The sequence below is a fragment of the Acanthopagrus latus genome, chromosome 8 (genome assembly GCF_904848185.1).
Source record: "Acanthopagrus latus isolate v.2019 chromosome 8, fAcaLat1.1, whole genome shotgun sequence".
In the NCBI taxonomy this organism is placed as follows: Eukaryota; Metazoa; Chordata; class Actinopteri; order Spariformes; family Sparidae; genus Acanthopagrus; species Acanthopagrus latus.
In genome coordinates, this window is record NC_051046.1 from 28,265,723 (window position 1) to 28,290,495 (window position 24,773).

At 40.8% G+C, this 24,773-nt stretch overlaps 1 protein-coding gene across 2 annotated transcripts; it reads left to right on the forward strand.

Moving 5' to 3' along the window:
• The first annotated feature begins 1,036 nt into the window (after nt 1–1,036).
• Nucleotides 1,037–23,024, forward strand: cry2 (cryptochrome circadian regulator 2). Of its 2 annotated transcripts, XM_037107901.1 has the most exons (14): nt 1,037–1,353; nt 7,572–7,680; nt 10,398–10,540; nt 14,393–14,577; nt 14,853–14,941; nt 15,841–15,981; nt 16,099–16,224; nt 16,946–17,131; nt 17,318–17,469; nt 17,624–17,826; nt 19,265–19,345; nt 19,472–19,627; nt 19,709–20,040; nt 20,346–23,024. In XM_037107901.1, exons 1-13 carry the CDS (start codon nt 1,196–1,198, stop codon nt 20,032–20,034), a joined length of 2,055 nt encoding a protein of 684 aa, XP_036963796.1. In that variant the 5' UTR covers nt 1,037–1,195; the 3' UTR covers nt 20,035–20,040; nt 20,346–23,024. The 2 variants fall into 2 exon arrangements, with proteins under 2 accessions (XP_036963796.1, XP_036963795.1); XM_037107900.1 differs by having other exon boundaries at nt 19,472–20,040.
• Nucleotides 23,025–24,773: the final 1,749 nt, after the last annotated feature.

Sequence of the window (24,773 nt, forward strand, 5' to 3'; positions counted from 1 at the left end):
CTTGGTAGAGGGGATCTGCTGCTCAGGCTAGAACTCATCCCTTCAGTCAGACGCCAATAGAAAGTAGGGGCTGGCTGTGGCATAAAGTTTGTGGCTGCTGGAGGAGCAACTTCTGATCTATACTCTGGTGGAAGTTAAATGTTAGTAATCTGATTAATCAGGTAGCAAAAGTCTTGAGCTGAGCATTCTTTACCTTTTTGTTTTGGACTACATGTGTTTCTTCCAATCAGCAGACATAAAAACCACAACATTAAGTTTTAAATCATACCCATTCTATGCCAACTCAGTAATCTACTTTCATCATTATGGTTTAGTAGGTGGATACATCCCGGTTATGTCTTCAAGAACCTGCTGAGGCAGAACAAAGACAAGTAGTCCCATTAACAATAAGTACCACAAACAAAGTTGGTCAAATACAAAATATCATACACCTACCACTGGAGTAACTCCTTCACAAGCACCTCTATGCCATGTCTTCATGAGGCTCAAAGGCTTCTTTTAATATAATGCTATTTTTCATCTCTACAGTGGACTGTGGACTCAGTTTATATTTAGATCACATACTTCATGTACACCATTATTTATTTGCATGATTTCTGGCCTATTTGTCGCAGTTAGCTTTTATGGATACTCAATCTTTCCCAACTGAGCCAAGTTTAGCTAAAAACAATTGCAGGTGGGTGGAAACTGACTTATCCCTGTGACATATTTTACTTATGCTTGCCTATAACGTATGCAACTTAACTAACTTATATAAACCTTAGTTAACACATCCATCAAGTAGCGAAGAATTGAGACAGAATGTAACACCTGCACGGGGTTTTATACAAATATGTACCATGTCTCGTTCTATTATATATCAGATGTGGACACTGCTCCTGTTCGGTAACGTGACACAACCCGCCACACAGCTCTCTGCCGTTCGCTAGTCATCCAATCAACGTGTTTCAGTTTTATAATTCATGCTGACGTTTTACCGTCTGCCCAATCAGCGAACAGATGGAGGGATAATAACATCTAAGCAGTCACACAGCGCACTGTCCACGCCCACTCAGTGTTGGTTTTCGTTTGACAGCGAGTGAAGTTTTGGGAGTCACCACGACTGCGCATTTCATTCTTAAATCAGTGTATTTTCTGCCTTCATTTTGACGGATTCACAATGGATCTTTCTCCAGACATGGAATAAAAAGTAATCATGGTGGTGAATTCGGTGCATTGGTTTCGCAAAGGTCTGCGGTTGCACGATAATCCGGCGTTGCAGGAGGCCCTGAATGGAGCGGACACAGTGCGCTGTGTTTATATCCTGGACCCGTGGTTTGCTGGCGCCGCTAACGTGGGAATCAACCGATGGAGGTTTGTAACATAACTCGATCTGTGACATGATTAAGTAAGACGTAAAGCTCGTAGAACGTAGTGTATAACGTGAAAGTATTAATCAGGTCGCCATTGGTAAAATTCACCGCCTTAGAAGCGGCTGCGTTTGGGATTTAGGCTTGGGCCTGTACTCCACGTAAGTTAGCTAACGCTAGCTTAAAATAGAGAGCCTGACATGCCAGGTACCATAGAGGGAAATAACAATTTAATGTTATCCTTAAATATCGGCAAAGTACCCCCTCTTAGCAGAAGACCTCTCCCTTTAACTTGTCAGCATTGTCCACTGGTCTGTTCGGCATACACGTGAACTAAGTAGTGGTTGAATTTATTTTAAAGAAATTGTCTAGCTATATATCGTCACAGAAAAAAAAACAAAAAAAAAAAAAAACAACAACAGATGCACGATATTTCGCCCAACTTCCCACTCAAGTTTGTTGGACGGAACAAAAAGTAGGTCATGATTCCGACCCGCAAATCACCGCCTAATAACAACAGTTTGTTTGAAGCAATTACGTGTTTATGAATAATGTACACACTGCATTGCGCTGCAGAATGTCGACTGTCCTGCCGGGTTTAATAAGCTACCTCTGCCGCCTACGAGCAAAACACCTCTGGATGTAAAAACTTATAAGTAACTTGTAACTTCTTATAAGTAACGTTAAATTGTAAGTGTCTTATTGGAGCAGAATAAACAGCAGGGCAATGGGCCTGATAACGTGTCATTTACATTCTGCTGTTGGGGAGATAGAAAGGCAGTTTTGTAGTGCTGGGCGGTATGACCAAAAATGTATATCACGGTATTTTTCATAATTCGGTTTCATTGGATATGAGGTTTTTTTCATGCATAATCAGGTGTTCACAGCATTTTCTACTGGTTGAGAGAGGAATTATTAGCCCCTTTTAGATAGAAAAGGCGGCACATATGCTGCAAGGTAACGGCTGCACGTGAACAGTGACGTACAACAAATGCATGGGACAATATGTGGCTATTATTAATATGATTAATATACTACATTAATATGCCACAATCTGTGGCTCGCAATTAAAGGAAGCGTGCAGCCGAGCGCCTTGCGTTAGCTGCCTCAAGCAACAGACAGCTAACAGGAAGCAGGTCAAATTTGTCTTCAAAATAAGAGCTCTACATTGCACCCCATTGGAGTTTAGAACTTGGTTCCTGGCGGGGGACTTTTAATTTGATAGTAATGACCATTAGTAGCTTACCACTACAACAGCAAGCTGACAGCTACAGAGGCAGAGAACATGTCAGCATCTCCCGGATCTCAGCAGCTTTCCTTATCTTGACATCTGCAGATGAAGTCATGGACTGCAATGTCTATCCTAGCAATCTTCACCATAACGGAGCAGAGCTGTTTAGAAGCGCAACATTGAAAAGGGTCCGGTCTAAAACATTTGTTGCATCCGAAATTCCATACTGTACACTACATACTCAATATGTGTACTATCGTTCAACATACTTTTGAGTGAATACCAGTAGTATGCATCTTTTCCGACACACTGTTTATTGGGGAAGTGACACACTTCCTGAGAGCCTTTTGCCAGTTGGATTGGAGATGCGTAACAATGGTAACCCGTGCCAACCTCACTTCTACTGGCAGTCTGCAATAATACTCTTTTAGTACATCTAATAATAACAATCTAGGCATCCAATAAGAAGCCACACAATGATAAATATGAACAGCAGGCGAACTCGTTAAGTGATGTTGTTGTACTGGACTGCATGATATTAACGTTTATATTATTATAGAGGAGCCAGTAGAGATGAGGTTGGCACGGGTTACCACAGTGTCGCTGTCCGCCATTGTCTGTTGTGTTGTTGTTGTCGTCACCGCTGCATTGCATTGTGGGATAACACCCTGTGTTACAGCTTTGTTCAGTTTAATAAATTAGGAATAACAACGATAATGAAGCTGATAATAACAATAAATTGCACTCTATCAACCAGCTGCCCCTGGATGACTTGCTCAGTGCTTTTTATTGGAAAGAAAAACACATTTTTAAGATGTATTGTTTTAAAAGCTTTGATAAGCAGAACAAGCCATTTTGTACTGATGGCAGAGACAGATGGATCCCTCAAAACATGGGCATAAAGCCCTACAAATGTGTTGTGTGATTTTGTTGAACTGACCCCTTAGAACCTGTTATCCTTAAAGTAACATCTTCAGCATCATGTTGATGGTACAGTGTCTTGTAACAGAATGAGTTGTGTCTCTAGCACATGTTTCAGCTCTATGTAACTTCAATAAGAGAGTAAGATCACAGCATTCAATACATATTTACTTAAACGTACACATTTTCAACTCATAACATTGTCATGATGTCATGAGTTTTGTTTGTAGTTAGCACCTACTTTAGGTCTGACAAACTATTCCACACCTGGGATTTGTATTTATCATAGTGGTGTTACACTCAGAAACTGTGGGAGGGCCAAATTGCACAAAATGCTAATCTCTACATAATGTTGCTTTAACCACTTGATTATCATTTGTGTCAATTTTGTTTTTTTCTGAGCATTTTACATTAGTTAAATATTTTAATTGAGAAAAGCAGCCAGCAGGACAGAAGGGTTAAGCCAGTCAGTCAGTATCCAAATCTACATTGACATGTGAGGTATTTGTTTCGATAAATGATGGCTGTTCCAATGTTAATGTTTTCAAAACATTATCCTAGGGCTGGGCGATAAATCAATAAAAACAATTAATTATGATTTTAAAGAATGAAAATCTATTTTCACTTTAACTTGCTCCGCCGCCACTCCCCATGGGCACCCGTAGTTCATAGTGGGCACCACCCTACCCCCGCATTTACTTTCCACAGACAAACACAACATGCTGCGAGCCAAGAGTTTGTTCCTAAAAAGGCACTGTCTTGTCAGTAGTTCGGATTTGTAGTGGGCTGTCCTATTTATTTCAGCATCTCAAACAAATGCCTGCATCAGAGTGGGACACTTGTTTTTCACTACGAGATTCACAAGACCGTGGCAGCCCACAAATAACCGCTAAAAACAGCCAACATTAGCCTAATCATTTAATCATTTTAATAAACTGCTATCTCTCCTAGCCCCTCCCAACTCCGTTGCCATGGTTACTCATTCACAGCTCTCCATTGCCATACTTATTTACTGATGCTTACTAGGGGGGCATTGCCCGGCAGTCAGTTGTCAGTGAGAGGGAAACTACCCAGATTATGGTGAATTATGTCCGTTCAGTCTGCTACAGAGTCATATTTCTCACATTTCCTGAAGGCAACATAATTGAGGAAGGCCCTGAACCTTCTTTATTATGCAGTCACTCACAATCCCACGCACCTCTCAGTTGATGCCACACCCCCCCACACCAGATCAGGGCAAAAAACCCTGAAATTAAAAAATATGATCTGAAAGTAAAAACCGAATAATATATAATATCTCATTACGCTAACTTAAATGACCAGTCTTAATGCTCCCCTGGTCAGTAAGAACTTGCACTGAGGAATTTTTTTGAGACATAATAAGTAGACAGTGTTGTTAAGTGGACCTCACAAGTTAACTTTCATACCAAAACAAACACACTGTATGGTTTGGAACTAAGACTAAAATATTTAAAGCAGATAATTACCTCCACAAGGACCCCTCTCCGTTTGATGGTTGGTGGGTTGGCATGTCGGTTGGTGGATTACACAAAATTACTGAATGGATTTTTTTTTTCATGTTCCTTAACATTGTGAGCTAGGGTGATTTTCAACATTGTTGATAATTTTCCATGCAATAATGTATAGATCCTGGAAAAAAAAAAAAATCAGTATAAAGGTGGCTAGTGTCTCTACTAGTAGCCGTTATGGCTATTTAATTTCTGTTGTTAAATAGCAGCAGATAAATGATTAATGAACAATTCATGAAACACGATTTTATTAAACAACACAGCTCCCATGAAAGGAAATCAGGGATTATTTACATTAATATTATTTCACATATTCTGTATTCAAGAACACCCAAGCATTTGTTTGCTAAGCTAGGGAAATCAAATTAAAATGAACATCATTTGACATTCTTTGTTGCCACCATCAAAAATGTTGCTATCGTTAATGAATTTGAAACAGTGAAACACTTAAATGGTTTCTGTCATGCCATTCCATCAGTGGTTTGTTTTAGGGTATGGAGTGACATTAGTTTAACAACTGTCCTGCTGTTTAAGCCTCTAGTCTTGGGTTGATAAGCACAGTGGAGACTCTTCATAGCTCCAGAACATAAGTTATAGCCACCTGGGCAACTAGCTATCTGCATAACGGTAATGTTCTGCTTGTAAACTAAACACTGTAAGTCTGCCAGGCTGTTGAGGTGCTGGAGCATTTATTTTCTGACAAGCTCAGGATCAATATCAACTGGTAAGAGTCACAGTTTACTCCTAACCTGACTGCGTCAACATCCAGCACACTCTGAGAAGCCATCCACATGAAAATACTCTTTTGCGTTTTCGTGCGAAAACCGACATGTATTGTATCGTTTTGGCCGACCGTCTACACAGATCCTGAAAACGCAGCGACTGAAAACACGCTTTTTTGAAAACGGGTCTCAGGGTGGAAAAATCTGAAAACGCAGCTCTCCCGTTCTCCTGTCCATGGTGGATGGCGAATCTGCATACTTTCCCAAACAATGACGCCATCTCCCCACCCCTCGACCTCTGAAACCTGTGACATCTCATAACAACAACAACAATAACAATGGCGGACTACTGCTTGTGTTCGTGTTTCTTGCAATGTACTCGCCTTGTAGTTGAGTGTGAGTCACAGCAGCAGTTCGACCTCATTATCGATCAACACAAACGCTTCTGGTTTCCTTGAACTAGCCATTTTCATCGTCTTCTTGTTTTCGGATTCTCCTTCTACTGTCTAAAGTCTAAACACTGCGCATGCTCTGTCTCTTCTTCTCCGTTTTTGGTGAATTTCAAGCGCCACCTAGAGGCCTGGAATGTGAACTACAGCGTTTTGAGTCATTTTCAGTGGTTCCGTGTGGACACAAATATTCATGAAATGATGCCAAGGAAGACAGAGGAAAAAAAAGATCATTTTGGTGTGTATGGACAAGGCCTGACTGTCTGAGGGCAGACACACGCACGCGCCCTCTAGTCCCTCTTTCCTGCTAAGTGGCCACACATGCCATGGTGAGCACTTTCAATGAGGCTGTGCTATTTTTCTGACAGTGTTCACATTTCTCTTTAGTTTTTCTGTATCATGTTGACTGAGAAACAAATTGGGTCCACATGATCAATATGATATAATTTTGTGTATTAGATATTTTACTTCAAGGCGCATTTTGAATATAGAATGGCCAATACTGGATTCTTGAGGCTGATACTAATATGTTTTTTTAGTTTAAAAATGTGATGCTTGTAAAGCTGGGTGGTCCACGGGACACACTTACGATCTCTAACGCAGACATACTCCTTCTTCATGCTGCTTGACTATACAACATCCCACTGGTCAACTAGTGTAAAGATTCTAATGTGAAGTGGCAGTGCCTTTTGGGTTCAAGGTACAATTGGTTTCATAATTAATTCAGCTCTCAACAAATAATCCATAAAATATGAGTCTATAACTGAAATGTCACTTCAGACATTTTGCATGTTCAAGCCTAGGGTTAGGGTGTCCTGATTCCCGCTAGGGTTCACGTTACTTGTCCTGGCATTGCTGTAAAAGCTGTTTATTGACACTAAAGTGCATCATACCTCTCAGCATCTGTTTGAACAGAGTCTTTCAAAGCATTCTAGAATACAGTGTTTATATGTACACTGTATTAAAGAATATGACATATTTGTTGTGAGCTTTTGTGACAAGAAACTGCACACAACTGCAACAGTTTTGGGTATGCAGGGTTTGGCAGGACGAGAAACATGGTGTTATACTATGTTGTGGTGTGCACCAAGCTGGCATAGTGAAGAGTCTTAATTGCAGCAGTACTGAAGGATCTCTGTTTTTACGTGACTGCTGGTAGTTAGCGAATGAGCTGGAGTCTTGGCAACTGCATTCCTGACGCTGTCACTCACTTTAATTAATAATAATAATAATAATAATTGTTGGTGTGCTGTCCTATCAGTGTGCTGAGAAACAACTATCACCATTACAGCTATACTATACATCCTGCAGTCCTATAGGCAGGAAATATTTTTCACTCATTATGTTTCCTTGTGTTTGTCTGTGTACAGGTTTCTGCTGGAGGCTCTGGAGGACCTGGACAGCAGTTTGAAGAAGCTCAACTCCAGATTGTTTGTAGTCAGAGGGCAGCCCACTGATGTTTTTCCGAGGCTTTTAAAGGTCTGTATTCTGCCCACTACCTGTCCTTTCATTGTCTGTCAGGGACCAGCACTCACATCATGCAAACACTAAAGGCTCTAGATGGAGCCAAAACACAGGCTTCTAACTTGTAAAACAAAGCCTAAAATCCTAGTCTTTTGTCAAACAATTTTGCTGACTCTTGTCATAACAACGCTGTGAAGTAAGCTCTTTGCTGGCATCAGCATCCAATGCTGGAGTGGTCAAAGGAATGTTAACCTACTTCTATTATGGCTGCTGATTATGTCTCTCAGTCACCCAGGTCACGGTAATTTTGAGTGCTGTATCGTAGGCAGCTTGATATGCTTCAGTTTCTTGAAGACATTTCACCAAGTGGTCATCCAAGAGGCATCTTCATTTCTAACTACCTGGAGGGGAGTTGCAGGCTTTTAAACCCTGTGTGGGAGTGTCCTTATAGAGTTGTTAAGGACACACACGAGTTCTGAGTTTCTGAGTCCTTAGGGCCACTTGTGGGTCTTTGACCAAAGAGGCCTTCGTGTGGGTCGCTAGAGCTAGGTGAGCCCTGGTGTGAATGGTTGTCAAGATGTCTATGGAGGGAACTCAGTACTCCATTGTCAGTAGGTGATAAGTAGTCTCATAGGTCGCCACCTCTGTTCAAAGACAGTCGTTCCAGTTTGACACAGATGGATTGTTTTATTCCTCTTCAAAACCATCTGTCTTCCATCTTGTCTTTTTTCCTCAAGATGTCCACATTGTAGTCCTTAAAGGAATGATTTGTCTCCTTCAGATGTAAGTGGACAGCAGAGTCTTGATCTGAGGAGTTGGCCCTCCTTTGTTGTGCCATTTGTTCATGGTGAAGCTGTTTTGTCTCCCCAATGTACAAATCTGTGGAGATGGAACAAAAGTACTCCAGGGACACTGAAAACCAGTGGCTACCCAAACTGGACCTCATGTCAAGACTTCTCAAAGATCCAGAGCAGACAGAGAGGAGGTGACAGAAAAATATAACATTGTCATTCCTTATGCCATGAAAATATCTTGAGAAACTCAGGAGGATCTTCAGTAAACCCAGTAATTATTGCAACCCTTGTTTAACAACTAATGGGCATACACAAACTGTAGCTCTTTTTAGATAGAAATGGTGGCACATTTGCTCCAAGGTAAGGGTGGCAATGTGCCAGCCTGTCTTTCTAAGACCGAGGTGTAATATTCCTCCTTTTCCAAAAGCCGCCTCTGAGGTAGGCGTAAACATGTGATGTGACGTGAAGCTGGAAGTTGGGCTGTGAACAGTGACATAGAATTTGTCTTCAAAATAAGAGCTTTACACTGCACCCCATAGGAGTTTAGAACTGGGTTCTTAGCGGGGGGCTTTTAATTTGAAAGTAGCAACCGTCTTTAGCTTTCCTACATAACAACAAGCTAAGTAAATAAGTGTACTCTCTGAGGCGGAAAATCGGCGGACCAAAACATACCCCCAATTTGCCGGCCTCTGTCTAAAACTGCGGACCGAGCTGCCAAAAAGACGGGCAAATTGGCGGCTTGGTGCTCTGTCTAAACACGGCTTGTGACACATGTCAGGAGCTCTTATGGTCACATTTGCACTGGCTGTTTTTCCATCTTAAAACGTATTTTCCCACATGAGTGTGCTTCTGAGGTGACAGAATCCAGTGGTTCCAAGATTGACACTCTCTCCCTCTCTTTTCAAGAGCCCCCTTTCAATGACAGTAATACACTAAAAATGATTTAATTTAGAGAAGGATTATCTGACAGCAGATTGTTATGTATGAGATTGTTATGTATGTATCAGACAGACTGTAGACTGTATCAGCCATGTAGATAACACTGTTACTGCTGACTACAGAAGCCAGGACACTCTTTGTCTCATAAGTGTTGAATACAGGAAAAACTTGTCATTTGATTAATTGACCCACCCATTTCCCTCAGTTCTTGGTTGCATTATGCATTATGGTCTATTAATCCCGTAGTACTAGTATAGGTATTGGTATTGGTGTGGTTGTGTTTTGTTGTTGCAGTGCTATTGAGATCACCACCGCAGCTGACATGGAGCCAAAAACATTGTCAATCAATCAATCAATCAATCAATCTTTATTTGTATGGCACTTTTCATACATAAAAGTAGCGCAAAGTGCCTTACAGAGATTAAAAAAAGAAAAAAGAAACAGCAAATAAAATCAAGAGAAGAAAATTCAAAAGAACCCAACCCTCCTACCCCCACAGATATGCACAGAGACATACACAAAAACATACACACTCATACACACACTCACACATACGCACGCAGACACACAACCACACATACACTAGCTGTCACTAGAGAGACATGGCTGGGCAGCGAGACCTGAGGAATGGAGGAAGCTGCCTTTGTTATTACTGGTTTTGTGACTGAGCAATTAGTTTGGACTATATTGCTCACACAGTAAATGCATACAGTGTACACTTGATAGACCGATCATAGATCACAGGGTGGTTAACTACAGGAGCTCTGCCGAATAATGTCATATCAGACTGTCATGTGCTACTGTAGTTTTCCATTAGAGTAAAAACATGAATGACAACACTTGTTACAAGCTTATATTTCTTAAATTCACCTTACAGCAAGCATATATCCTGAGAACCATGTGGAATCCAAGCACTTAAATGGTTAGTTTAGTTTAGTTTAAACAAAGTTGTATCTCTCTCTCTCTCTCTCTCTCTCGGCTTCTGTGTTCTCGCTGCAGGAGTGGAAAGTGACCAGGTTGACATTTGAATATGACCCAGAGCCTTATGGGAAGGAGAGGGATGGGGCTATCATGAAGATGGCCCAAGAGTTTGGAGTGGAGACTATTGTCAGAAACTCACACACCCTCTACAACCTGGATAGGTTTGTAAAACACACACACACACACACACACACACGTGCACACGCACACACTGTGTATTGATGTTGCAAAAAAAAAAAACCTCACTGCAAGAAAAATCCTCTGGTCACCATGTCTTACCATCTGCACACTTTGTTCATAGTCATCTTGACATGCAAACTTAAATGTAAATAAACTAATTGGTGATCAACTCTGATCAGTGCAATATTCACTAATGTAGATGATGACAGATGAAAAATAAGGCTGCTCAGATTGAAGAATCTATTAGTGATAGACCGATACATCGGCTGGCTGATATTATCGCAGATTTTTTGCATTTTTGACATGTATTGGCATCGGCCGATGCGGGCTGCTGCGTTCGCCGATCCGGCATTATTTACAGACAGGTGTCCACAGGCAGCTCCGTGTTGCTGGAGACGCTGCAAGAAATGGCAGAGCAGAAAACCAACACACCCGTTTTCAATATTTGTTATATTTGTTGTTTAAATATTGTTTACTTGTTCTTGTTTTACCTCACCTTTTTTAAATTCAATAAATGTTCCCTTTTTTAGATTGAGACTTGTAACATTTGTCATCATCATTGTGTAATTTTTATGATGTAAATTGAGGGAGCAAAAGTAGCATCGGCTCAAGAAAATCAGCAGTCCATATCGGTTATCAGCTAAGGCTGATGAAAAAAAAAAATCAGCATCAGCCCTAAAAAATCCATATCAGTTGATCTCTAGAATCTATATTTGACATTGTTTTGTTTTCAGATTTGGGGTTTTATTTGTTAAATAATTTAATTTTGAGATACAGAATTTAAAACGAACCATAATTATAACCACAACCATGTCACATGGCTGTGAAGTAAATCAGACAGACCTAACTAACATTTTTAAGCATTTTATCTATATGTTTTACATCGTATATCATTCAGTGTACCTCCCTGGCAGCTGCCAAAGTACTCCTCTGGGGTACAAGTACCCCTGGTAGGAAGTTTAAATGTTGTGTTCCTTGAGCTGAATGTGCTAAAACAGAGAAAAACAAGGGCTATAGCCTTTAAGATTGATCTAAGGATTTGGAAAAAATTTAGACGACTGTTTATCATGATACAAAGGCTGGAGAAAGGGTACCCTGTAAACAGAGTCCCCTGTCAATTTGAGACTTCTTGGTAATTTAAGAAGACCACCAATAATCCACACTATCCAAGAAGATGCCAAACATAACATGGACATCTAAGATCCCTCACACATTATCACACGCAGCAGAGCCCTCCAGTGAGCATCTTGTGTTACTGCAGGTCACACCCCTGTACATGTGCTGGGACTTGGGCTGGATGAGAATACAGTGTTTCCACTGCATGGCTTTACTCCACTTGTTTTTTTGCTTTTCCATGATTGTGGATAGTACTTGGTACCTGATGCTATTGTTGGTATCGCCTTAGTCGAGATTCCAGGCCTTTTGTGTCTTGCCTTCTGCACGGAGAGCATTTATGCCAACACAGTATTACAGCACTGTATTACATAATGAATTGGAATATTACTGGCCTCAGTGTTAGGCAGGAGGGAGCTAAGCTTTGTGTGCTCTCATCTGCAGGGTTTATATTGGTAGTTGTAGACATGTGGCCAGCTTATTCTGCTCATTCACAGTAGTCACAATTAATCAACCAATAGGAGGCTATCCCTGCAGCAAATCCAGCAGCCACGGAGCCAGAAAAGCCTCCCTGGTACAAATGAGTTGTGTAAGACAGAAACTATAAATACATAGCTCTACTGACAGTTGCTCTGGCAAAACAAGCAAAAGAGGAGCCGTTAAGTCAAATAAAAGATGAATTATTCATGACAGCATAGGTCAGTGTGGATTATGAAAAAATGGTTCAACATGACTTTTAGATGAATCTTAGGAGTTCAGATGGGCGGCCTTTTAAAAGGGGTTTTCTCTCATATTCATTATGCAGTAACAACATTGTTAGTAGTCTTTAAAGAAGGAAAAAGGTTAGAAAAAACTAGAGACAAGACTTAAAAATCTGTAGCCATGCTGAACCAAATGTCACGTCAAACTATGCAATAGCTGAGACATTTTACTCAAAGCCACAAATGTCAACATAATGTGGCATGAGAAGAAACATCAGGAGATCACTGAAATCATTAGGACTCATTCTCTGAGGAGCATGAAAGTCTGTGCAACATTTTGTGGCAGTTCTACAAATACATGTTGAGCTTTCAAAGTCTGGAGCAAAGATTTGGAATGACATTGATCAACAAACATTACTTTCCATCTAGATGGAAACATTTAATCATTTAAACATCCTTCTGGCACAATACCATTTAATCCACTGAGCACTTGTTTTAATAATCACATTAGATTTCTTGTTCTTCTACCACCAGGACATACCCATTACAGTCATATTACTGCTCATAGAAATGTCTATATTAACTGAAAATAGTGTCTTTAATCGTTAAAGCGGAGTCTACCTGTGATGACAACCCTCCTGTTTTAATAATGCGCCCTTTAAATGGCAAGAAATTGACTTAAGACCAGGTTTTCTTTGATAACTTTCTGTTGCTTAAACAGCAATCAGTGCGCAAGAACACTAGTAACACTAGTGTTCTTGCGCACTGATTGCTGTTTAAGCAACATGGTACCATGTACATTTGCCATTGATATAATGGGGTGCTGGTTGGGAAAATGACATTACCCTTGTGCTGCACTGCCCTTTGCACCAGGCATAAGATAGAGCCCTTTGTGTCCATGGATGCAGCCATACAGAAATGCGAAAGTAGCATCTGTGATAATACAAGAGTCCTAAGATTGTTGTGGGCAAAAGAGTTGGGAGCTCTGGGTGCTGACAAAAGGGAGAGAATTTTACCATTGTTCATTTGCATATATTACCAACACTGTAGTCATACAAAGCTGGTTGAAAATCAAAAGTTCCTGTTTGAAGCTGCTGATTATTAGTCCAGGTGTATCAACAAGTGTACATTGTGTCTATACACCAATCAGCCACAACATTAAAACCACTGACAGGTGATGGAAATAACATTGATCATCTCATCACAATGCAATGTTCTGCTGCGAGACCTTTGGTGCCTTTCATGTGAATGCCACTTGACACGCACCACCCATCCAAACACTGTTGTGAACCAAGTACACCCCCCCATCACAACAAACCTACCTGATGGCAGTGGCCCCCCAGCAGGACAGTGTGCTCTAACACACTGCAAACACTGCTCAGGAACAGCTCGAGGAACACCATAAAGGGCCCAGGGTGTTGACCGGGCCTCCAAATCCCCCCCCCCAAAATTCAGGACCTAGATGATCCACTATAAAACGCCCTGGTGCCAGACACCACAGGACACCCTCAGAGGCCTTAAGCCTATGTCCTGACAGGACAGAGCTGTTCTGGCTGCACAAGGAGAACCTTCACTAAATTTGGCGGGCGGTCATAATGTTATGCCTGAGGAGTGTGTGTGTGTGTGTGTGTGTGTGTGTGTCTATATATATATATATATATATATATATATATATATATATATATATATATATATATATATATATATATATATATATATATATATATATATATATATATATATATATATATATATATATATATATATATATATATATATATATATATATATATATATATATATATATATATATATATATATATATATAATATTTGATAAATTTGCACCACAAACATCAGGTCAAAGGTTTGGCCTAACTTTTACCTTCATGTAAAACAAAAAACAATAAAAACAAAACAGTAACAACTTTTTATTTGTGTATGTTTGTTTTTATGCGGCTATTTCAGCTTAAAGTTGCCACCAATTAAACCAGTTATATGTTTGTTCTGTCTGTCACAGGATAATAGAGATGAACAACAACAGTCCTCCTCTGACCTTTAAACGGTTTCAGACCATTGTGAGCAGACTGGAGTTGCCTAGGAGACCTCTGCCTCCCATCACCCAGCAGCAGATGGACAAATGTTGCACTAAAATAGCTGACAACCACGACCAGCTATACAGTATACCTTCACTGGAAGAACTAGGTATATATGATTATTTATAATACATTTTTAGGATTGAATATGTAAGCATTTATATGTTGCTGATGAGCACTGCATATTTAGGGACAGCAAGGAGAGTGGATTTGAAAAGTTTATTAATCACTGTTGGGCTTGAATTGGTAAATTATTCCACACTAGCTGAACATTGTTGTCAACCGGTTGGCTGATATTAATTGCCAATAATGGTTTAAAAAAACATGACTAATTTCACAGTAGCTGCTTTGTATTTGACCTTTACCTGATCTGAACGTATCCAGGGTTCAGGACAGAAGGTTTGCCTCCAGCTATTTGGCGGGGAGGAGAGTCAGAGGCCTTGGACAGACTCAATAAACATCTGGACAAAAAGGTAAACCAGAAGTTGATGTTAAGACCATATTGCTGTCTAATCTACAGTATTTTAAGCTTGTTACTTTTGATTAATTATGTTACAGTGGCAACCTATCACTTAATTGTCCAATAATGTGGCTGTTATCCTTGTACGACAGTACGACATCAGTATCATATACTTACTCTGCTGCTGTGAGTTTCCTCTCGGAACATGCTGTCTTTGTTCCCTGTTTATTCCAATCTCTTTGACGCAACTGTTTTTTAATCACTGGGCGTAACTTTACCAGTTTTACTCATTAAAGTATGTTTACAGGTTTTGGGGAGTATTAGTGCGTTTTTGAGTAAGATGTGTCCTAAGTTGCATTGGTTGGGTAATGTAGGCACCAGGTTTTAAAAAAGGAAGAACAACGCATGGAATAGAGAAGGTGATATCTGTGGTCCTGCTTCATTGATTCTCATCATCTGTTTTATAGCTGCCCATAATTAGTGTTACACGACTGTAATACTGTGCCTATAGCCAATGTCTAAACAACCTAAATAGATAAACTCTCTTCTTGTTTTCATGACGGAATAAACGGAATAAATAAACTGACCTTAAAGGACAATTTATACTGTTATACTTTGTTTATATGTGGCGGACCCTGCCACATCTCTAGTTCCGACTGTTGTTGTGAGGACCTTATTTTCGTCTGAGAATAGCTTGTTTATTCACTTAGGGGAAAAAAAATATGTATTTGCTGAGTTTGTATTTATGTTGGAAATACTACAATTTTGAGTTTTAATTTCTTCTTCAAAACTACCGAGTGCCCCTTTTTTCAAATGTGAAGAACCCAGAGTTAAGTGTGTTTGTTTTTTTGTTTGTTTTACATGACCATATCTTAGATGATCACTTGAATGTAACTGTGTCCATCTATTTAGGTGTGGGTGGCCAACTTGGAGCACCCCCGGGTCAACACGTGCTCTCTGTATGCCAGTCCCACTGGCCTCAGTCCCTACCTGCGTTTCGGCTGTCTGTCCTGTAGGGTTTTGTACTACAACCTCAGAGAGCTCTACATGAAGGTACTGTGATCCGCCACTCAACTTCAGATTTCAGTGTAGAACACACAAACACACACTGATGTCTGTTTGCTCTCACAGTTATAATATTGAACCATTGCATCTTTTTAATTCTCTCAGCTCCGTAAACGTTGCAGTCCTCCTCTGTCCCTGTTTGGCCAGTTATTATGGAGAGAGTTCTTCTACACAGCTGCCACCAACAACCCAAACTTTGATCGCATGGATGGAAACCCAATCTGTGTCCAGGTTGGCCTCTGCACCACTCAGTTTGAAAGAAAAGCTATACACACAACAGGGGGGAAACTTGTGAACAACCTTTATTTTTGGTCAGAAAGTTGGCAGCACTCTGGCCTGTAGATATGACAGCAGCTGGGTGGCTGTGGCTCAAGAGGAAGAGCTGGTCGTCCAGTAATCAGGGGTCGCTGGTTCGATTTCCCGGCTCCCTCAGCTGCACGTTGCTGTTTGAGCAAGATACTGAACCCCAAATTCCTCCTGATGAGCAGGTGGCACATTGCATGGCAGCCTTTGCCTATTCCAGTGCAGTGGTGGTTATGATTATAACATGACTCATGCACTGACAAAAGAAAATCTATGCAGATGTGTGGAATTCATTAATGTTTATTGAAATTGTAGTTCAGGTACAACTGAATAAGTAGAATTACATGCATGTGTGTTTTTTTTGGGCTTTAGCTGGCATGTAAACCAGTGATTGTTTAAAGAGCAACATAAACTGAGTTAATGACACTTAATTAGAATCAGAATCAGAACCAGATTTCTTACCAAGAAAGATTTTACACCAACAAGGAATTTGTCTTGGTGGATAAGGTGCACGCATCGAAGACAAGAAACAATAAACAAACAGTGACTGTTATATGATATAGAGATAGAGGATTGGTCGTCTGTAGAGCGAAAGAACAGTATATAGTCATTGTCTCTGTCCTGTATTATACATGTCACATGTCTCCAGATCCCATGGGACCAGAACCCAGAGGCACTGGCCAAGTGGGCTGAGGGTCGAACTGGTTTTCCCTGGATTGATGCCATCATGACGCAGCTAAGACAAGAGGGCTGGATCCACCACCTGGCCCGACATGCTGTGGCCTGTTTCCTCACCAGGGGAGACCTGTGGGTCAGCTGGGAGAGCGGCATGAGGGTAGGACACAACAGTTTTTTTTATTTAGAAGTCTAAACCTGGTGTATCACAGGTTGAAGAACATTTTAAATCTAGTTTGTTTGTACACAGTTTAGTGGCAGCATCGATGACCTCTTGCGCCAAGTTCACTGTAGGACCAACGGACAGTATACATCATGTAGCATTTTGTGTCTGTTGTTCCCGCAGGTGTTTGAGGAGCTGCTGCTGGATGCAGATTGGAGTGTAAATGCTGGTAGCTGGATGTGGCTGTCCTGCAGTGCCTTTTTCCAGCAGTTCTTCCACTGCTACTGTCCTGTTGGCTTTGGAAGAAGAACAGACCCCTCAGGAGACTACATCAGGTAGACTTTATACCCTATAGTATCTCCTACTTCCCATATAAAATATATGTGAGCTCAGGGATGACTCGTCTGTGTGACTGATCATGCTTGTTAATGTCAGCCGCAAATACAGTTGGTCAAATGGTTAGAACTGTTCTGTTGTAATGCCTTGCAGGCGGTACATCCCGATCTTGAAGGACTACCCAAACCGGTACATCTATGAGCCATGGAACGCCCCAGAGTCGGTCCAGAAGGCAGCCAATTGTGTGGTGGGAGTGGATTACCCCAAACCTATGATCAACCACGCAGAGGGCAGCAGACTCAACATTGAGAGAATGAAACAAGTTTACCAGCAACTCTCCCATTACAGAGGACTCAGTAAGTCAACTAACAAGACTGACCTGTACATGACTAACATAAGCACGTGGTGTCTATAAAAAGGACAACACACAGTTTATACTACAGAATGTATACCAATTTTGCTACATACTGCAGTGAACATCCCTGCTTACAATTTCTGTCACTGTCATTAGTAAAACTACTGTTTGTAGGGGCACAGTGAACACAACACCTTCACCTCAGTAAGCAGTTGGACCAATAGAAAGGCACATATTTGTGGCTCATCAACAGATGAGGAACCGCCTCCACAGGACCAGCCAAACATGCTGCTTGTCTGTGTTACTCTTGCTACTGTGGTCATATCTTGCTATGCAAACCTTGGCGGTCATCCCTCTGATGCACAGCTACATTATGGGTGCCGGGGCATAGGTCATATGGTACGAAGTAACATTTCCGTTTAGTTTTGATTATAAGCATACACTGTCAGTCGCTCATTACAGACTTCTCAGTTGGTCTGTGTAGCTGCCAGTCCGCTGTCAATAAAGCTGATTTAATACCTGTATTTTTTATTCAGTCACATTATTAAGATGCTAGCCCTCACTGAAACCAGGCGATGCTCAGAAAACCCTCCAGCTACCTCAGTTGCACTCTCCAACAATCAGCCTTTCTCCCATTATACTCGGGCATCTGGCCGAGGAGAGGGGACAGGCTCTCGGATTGCCAACTAATAGAAATTATATATTGTATATGTGGAACCATTCCTCATCTGAATACTATATAATTGCCCTGACAGCTCCAGTCAAAATCTTGTTGATTGTTATCTACCTTCCATCAGTACCGTTGGGCAGTTTTATTGAAATCCACACTGATAAACCACAATGATTCACTTTTCACTTTGTCAGGTTTCATTAAACCCAAGGCAAACACTAGCCCCATTCACACTGCCCGTTGAGTGCTGGGATCCTGCGTCAATTCTACGCATCCTCCTCTGTGTGAAAGTCTCAGATACAGCGAGGGGTGAAATTTCCCTCTGGTGGTAGTATCAGAGGCTCAGCGTTGGCGAACCGAACCTGTGTGAATGGATACGCCACAGAGCAGAGTAACGTTGCATGACCAAACAAAAGTAACATAGTAACTGTAACTGTCTTTGGCAATTCATATAAGGAAAAAAAATAATGCAGTTATACGTAGAGAAGTGTCTGTCACCCTGTCTGTTGTTCGGGCTCTTTGTCACATTTCTGCCCAAAGCACAGTGTCTGTCACTGGCAAAAAACTTTAACTCACCAAGTGTTAGTTTTAAAAAAATCACTATGACGGTCATTCCACCTGACCGAGACTTCAGTGAACTTTCTCCCAGAAAACAGCCTCCCTCCCCGCGAGTGAGAGAGTCAGACAGGGTCCAGTTCATTGATGGTGATTGTGTAATTGTATAATTTAAAGCAAAAAATGTGTGTGTGTGTGTGTGCGCGTGCACCAGGTCTACTAGCATCAGTACCAACGATCCAAGAGGAGGCAGAACCACCAATGACCGATGAGTCCCAGACGAGTAGTGGCCCTGGTAGGAAGAAATGTAGAAGCAACATTCTCATTATCCCAACTAGGCTCTACACAATATTAACATAATTATTGTTTTCACAGTCAGACTGTACACTGTGTGCCCAGCATTCTCTCCTGTTTTTTCTAGACTCTCCTCCTAGAGGTCCTGCAGACAGCGAAGCGGCTGGCTGCTCTACAGCTCCTGATTCATCCACAGTCTGTGCATCCTCTACCTATGCTCTACATCCAGACCTGAAGGACAAAGGGGACAATTACCCATCCAAGAAACCTTACACCTCCTCAGGTTCACTCACACAGTGCTCTGCAGCTATAACATCTACATCTGCCAGCCATTCTCCATGTACAACAGCTCCTCTCTCCCCAGCCCAGAGCCCTCTATCAAGGTCCAAACCATCCTCCCCATCCTCTTCATGTCCCACTTTCTCCGAATCCCTTAGTCCAACAACAACCCCTACTCAGACCTCCTCTCTTGGGCAGAGGAGGAAAGGCCTGGCCCACAAGGTCCGCCGCAGCCAGAGGCAACGAGGGCGACAGAGTTGGACTCCAGCACCCAGGGAGGGAGGCAGGAAATTGGAGGAGGAGGAGAGGGAAGAAACGGGCTGGGAGGAGAGGATGGAGGAGGACATGGAGCAGGATGAAGAGAGAATGGAGGAGGAGCCCTCTGAAGAGACAGCAGGACGTCAGCAGTGATATGAGGTACACTACACAGTATCTTTTAGAGCTGACCTGGATGCGGCAAAGTGTCACCTGTTGCAATGGTTATAGATATCCAAATCTGTGTGTGTGTGTGTGTGTGTGTGTGTGTGTGTGTCTATTCTTTGGGCTAGGTGGAGCCAGAATACCACTGGTGGTGCATGTGCCACACACCTCAGTGGCTCACTCTCGTTAAGAGAAGCATGACATGCTGTGTTTCTCTCTGTCAGTGAATGACAGCTTGGATTATCAGAGATGCAATACTGTTGTGACTAACATAGTGTTTTGTACTCTGGTTTCTCTTTCAGATGTGGTTTTAAAAGAACACTCCTCAAACATCTATCCTTGAAAACTGGACTTATGAAGATGTACTGGGGACAGGGTTCTGGACATGTGGACAACATGAATATACATACATACACACATGTATCATGCATTCAACACAAATGGAAGCTGTACAAAAGCATTTTACTCTCAAGATTCTCTCAGCATTTAAATAAGTGTCTTTTGAACCACTCTGACATTTAGCACAGAAGTCCAGAATCACTGTAAATGATCCGAAAAGAATTCTTATATGATGAAATGAAAGCCACGATCCTAGCAAGTGTTTGACGAGTAACGAGTGATCTTCTCTTGTACACTTCCATCTCTTAGACACACACAGCTAATAAGCAGCAACATAATGTACACACCATATCTATTGAACCCTTAAAACACAGTTTGACTATCAGCAGTAGCACCTCTCTGCTTGTCCTCTCTGCTTCTGCGAATGTCCCCTCCTTAGAAACAAGCTTGTGCAGGAGCCTGAAGGTCACCTATTCTGTCTGTACACCAGACTCTTTGCACTCTGTTGTTCTATATTCTAGGACAGAACCATACCTAAGTCATTTGAAAAAGCATTGTATTTTGACATTTTGCAGATATGATTTTGCATAACTGTAGTTCATGAGATTTATTTGTGTTGGTGACCACACAGTCCTGGAGTGATGAACCAGGTCATTCTCGGTCCTGGCCAGGCCAAAATTTTTTTGTTGATTGTTGTTATTAAAAGGCAGACAGGAAGAACGGCTACATCTTGTTTCAGACAGATTTACTGACCATCAGTGAAATGTGCTAAACTTAACTGTATGTTGTAGCTACGTTCAGTGTACAGTTGTCCATGTTTTGGGCCAGATTTAGGAGGCAGTCTTTATATTCAGATGGGAAAATGGTGATCTGTCTGTCAGACTTCAACAAAGAAAACAATGGAGGGTATTTGAGTTCACGTGGCCCTGGTGATTTTGTTCAGGACATTCTCCTGTTTTTACCGCATAAAAACTCAAAGAAACACTAAAGAACATTACGGAAACTCTACACTTGTAAGTAATAACATCTAAAATGAATTTACATGTAAATGCAAGATGAACACTTTTGAAAATTATATTTTTGTTTGGAAAATGATACTTTTGCTAATCAACATCTTTGCTTTGCAGTGAAGATGTTAATTAGCGAAAGGGAACATAACATTTTTATAGTCCCCTTCCGAAAATCATCAGTTCCCTATCTGTCTGTAAGGGTCACACATCTCTGATGGTTGAGCACGTTTCTAATGGAACCATTTGTAAATAAATTGGCCAAGGCACTGTACAGCTTTAATCGGAAGAAAACACACACGATTTTGAATTTGCCATATTTTTCTCTGGCAATTGAAAATACAGTGTGGAATGAATGTAGAGGAAAAAAAACTGTTGGGTGTTCTCCCCATACATAATATTTATCACAGTTTTTATTTGATGTATGTAAAACTAAACCTGTCTGTTTTACTAATAATCTGGTTAAGGGGGTTTCACAAACGCATGTGTCTTGTTCCTGCCATGTGTCCACTAGAGGGTAGTATACCCAGCAGGTTCACATGGGCAGTGAACTTACATTTATCAGACAAGTTGTAAATTCACGAGAGCTTCGACTGAAGATCATGATCAAGATTCAGACCTGATGGTTATTTTCTGGATTTATCAATTCCAAATTGTTTCATTAAATGTCACAAAATAGTCAAATCACCCTAATTTCACTTCAGTAAAAGAATGGTGTGTGGCAGTTTATCTTGATAAATTAGCAAAACAGTTATTACAGTTACAGTAGTTGAAAAAAATGTGTCAATTGATCAAGTAATTGACAAGAAGTGTATACAAATTATTTCTAGATTACTCTAACTTGATTAAAGTGAAACTCGCCAAAATGCAACCTAGGCTTTTTTTGTGAATCATAGTCACAAAAAAACCTAGGTTGCATTTTGCCGAGAGTTTCACTTTAACTGTCTCTGAAATAAGTCAGTGTAATTTGTCTCAAAGCTCCTTGAGGTAAACATTTTTGTAGTTGATTAAACTGGTACAAAATGTCCAAAATTATACTTTTGTCTTATTACTTATGTAAACTAGAGTTACACTCAGAGCGTATACCTCCACTAAGGCCCAACAGCCTCTTTTGATTTAATCAGGCCTAATCCAATATCAAATAAAACCTGACTTGGCCTAAAACAGGCCAAATTACAGAAGATCAACAAAATCAATATTCAAGCTCACACTAGGATATGATTGACACTCTTTTATTAACAATTACATTAATAACAAGAGGGAGCAAATCTCACATCACACTGTACCAACTGATGTGTGATACATAGCTGTTTGTTTTAACTTGCTCTTGTGTCCTTGAGTGCTTGTAAAGGCATCTCTAAATAAAATGTATACATTTTTTTATTCACATTCAGATACTTGGCACATCAAAACCCATTATCCCCTGAGAAGTTGATAAATAAGTTGAAAAATGCCATTTTAGGTTGTAATATAATTCTGTTGCTTCCCCAGTAGTTTTCCATATGTATTCAAATCTTGGTCAAAGTCCATCTGTACTACTAAAAAAAGTTATTTTCCCAAGCCTTTCTGAAAACTTCATCATGTCACATGACAGGTTTCTGCATGATGATGCTACTGACTCGTGTGTGACAGAGCTCCACGTCTGTGTCTGTTTGAACATGGCAGTGGTGTGACTGAATGCTGACACAGGGCCGACCAGTGGCCACACACATGCGTTCACTTCAGCTGAATTCACACAGAATCTAGCAATGATGCACAACATTGTGCTTTGTTTGTGCTACCCACACCTCGCTCTCTTCATTAATTGGGTAGCTCGCTTGACCATTGCTGCTCTGTCTCTGTCTCCCTTGTTGAGGTGGGGAGTCAGCTACAACTACTAATAGTGTTTTAATAAATGGTGACTGACAAATCCAGTATTCCTCTAAGATGAAATAATAACAACAACAACAACAACAAAACAACAACAACAACAACAACAACAACAACAATAACAATAACAATAACAATAATAATAATAATAATAATAATAACAATAATAATAACAACAATAACAATAATAACAATAACAATAATAATGAGTTGAGTGAGAGTTTATGGGATGTATTCTGGGCAGAGACCCATCCTCCATCCAAGTTTGGAGGAAATCTTTTCAGTAGCCCTTTTTTAATCAGAATTGGTATATAACACACTCTCACACCCTTGTATACAATATATACTATGATAGAAGAGTAGATCATTTTTAATTTGTACTTTGTACAGAAAAAACTGCCAACTCTAAACCAACCAGGTCATGTTATTGCTGCAGAAACCACACATTTTCATCCATTTGGGAGATTCTCTGGTATTTGAACGTGACAATCAGTGTGGCTATCTCATCCTCACCACTTTGTTCAGTACTCACTTTTTTAACCAAGTGCCGAATAAACAGGCCATAGCAGCAGTTTGCCTTTGTGAAACCCCCCCCTCTGTTGTCCGAACACGTTAAAGTTTCCCTGAAGGGGGATCATAGGTTGTTTAAGGACAAACCACAGAAGCCTGTGCAGGTGTGATACTGTTGGTGTTAAAGTCTGAGTGGGAACTTTGCAGTTTGAATCCCAGAAGGCAAAAGGATAATTCAGCAGGTGGAACCCCAGTTCAGCCTCTCAGGGCTGACTGGCCTGACCTCAGGTCAGATAAGCTCACAGTTCCCACTTAGGCTGAACACAAATCAAGCCCTAATCGGATGCTTTTATGTTGCTCTACATTCCAACTTAAAGCAGTATGATGCTCTGCAGGGCCAGGGATCTGTCTGGGAACTTTGGGCTACATAGATATTTATTTGTTTTGTATTGTACAAAAAGAGTTTATTTTCATTAAAATTGCTGAAGGAATTGTGATTGAAACGAGAGCGTCTGGTGTGATGTTTGTTTGTGCTGCATTATACAGTAAGATTCCTGCTCACACATTCATGTTTTAAAATAAATAATGTGATAAAAATATTATCACAAAATGGAAGTTTCATTTGATTAATTTTTTTACTTGGTTTTATTACAAGCGATTTAACTTGATGGAGCTATGTTTAATCAAACACTACATCATTGACAGGAAAGAAAAACATTTTGAAATCACAAATTAAATTACAGTGTTTCACTTTCACCACTTGCATTCAGTCCTCCATTTCCTCCTTCCCTTCTTGGCTCCTTTCCCTTTCCTTTCCTCCTTCCCTTCGGGCCTCGAGACACCCAAGACTTCATGGGCACCAGTTTTTCCTTTTCCTTGTTCAGCCGAGTATGTCCCGGCCTAATTGTCATCCAGCCTGCACTTCCAGTTCATCCTTTCTCTGTTTGGCTGAGTGTTACCTCAGCAGTACTCATGCACCACCTTTACCTCCGTGTACTCAACATC

Excerpts from the sequence above, each read along its gene's own strand:
- cry2 (XM_037107900.1), top strand. The coding sequence starts at position 1,196 with ATGGTGGTGAATTCGGTGCATTGGTTTCGCAAAGGTCTGCGGTTGCAC. Across the intron at positions 10,541-14,392 it reads ACCCTCTACAACCTGGATAG|GATAATAGAGATGAACAACA; the intron begins GTTTGTAAAACA and ends TGTCTGTCACAG. Across the intron at positions 17,827-19,264 it reads CTCCCATTACAGAGGACTCA|GTCTACTAGCATCAGTACCA; the intron begins GTAAGTCAACTA and ends CGCGTGCACCAG.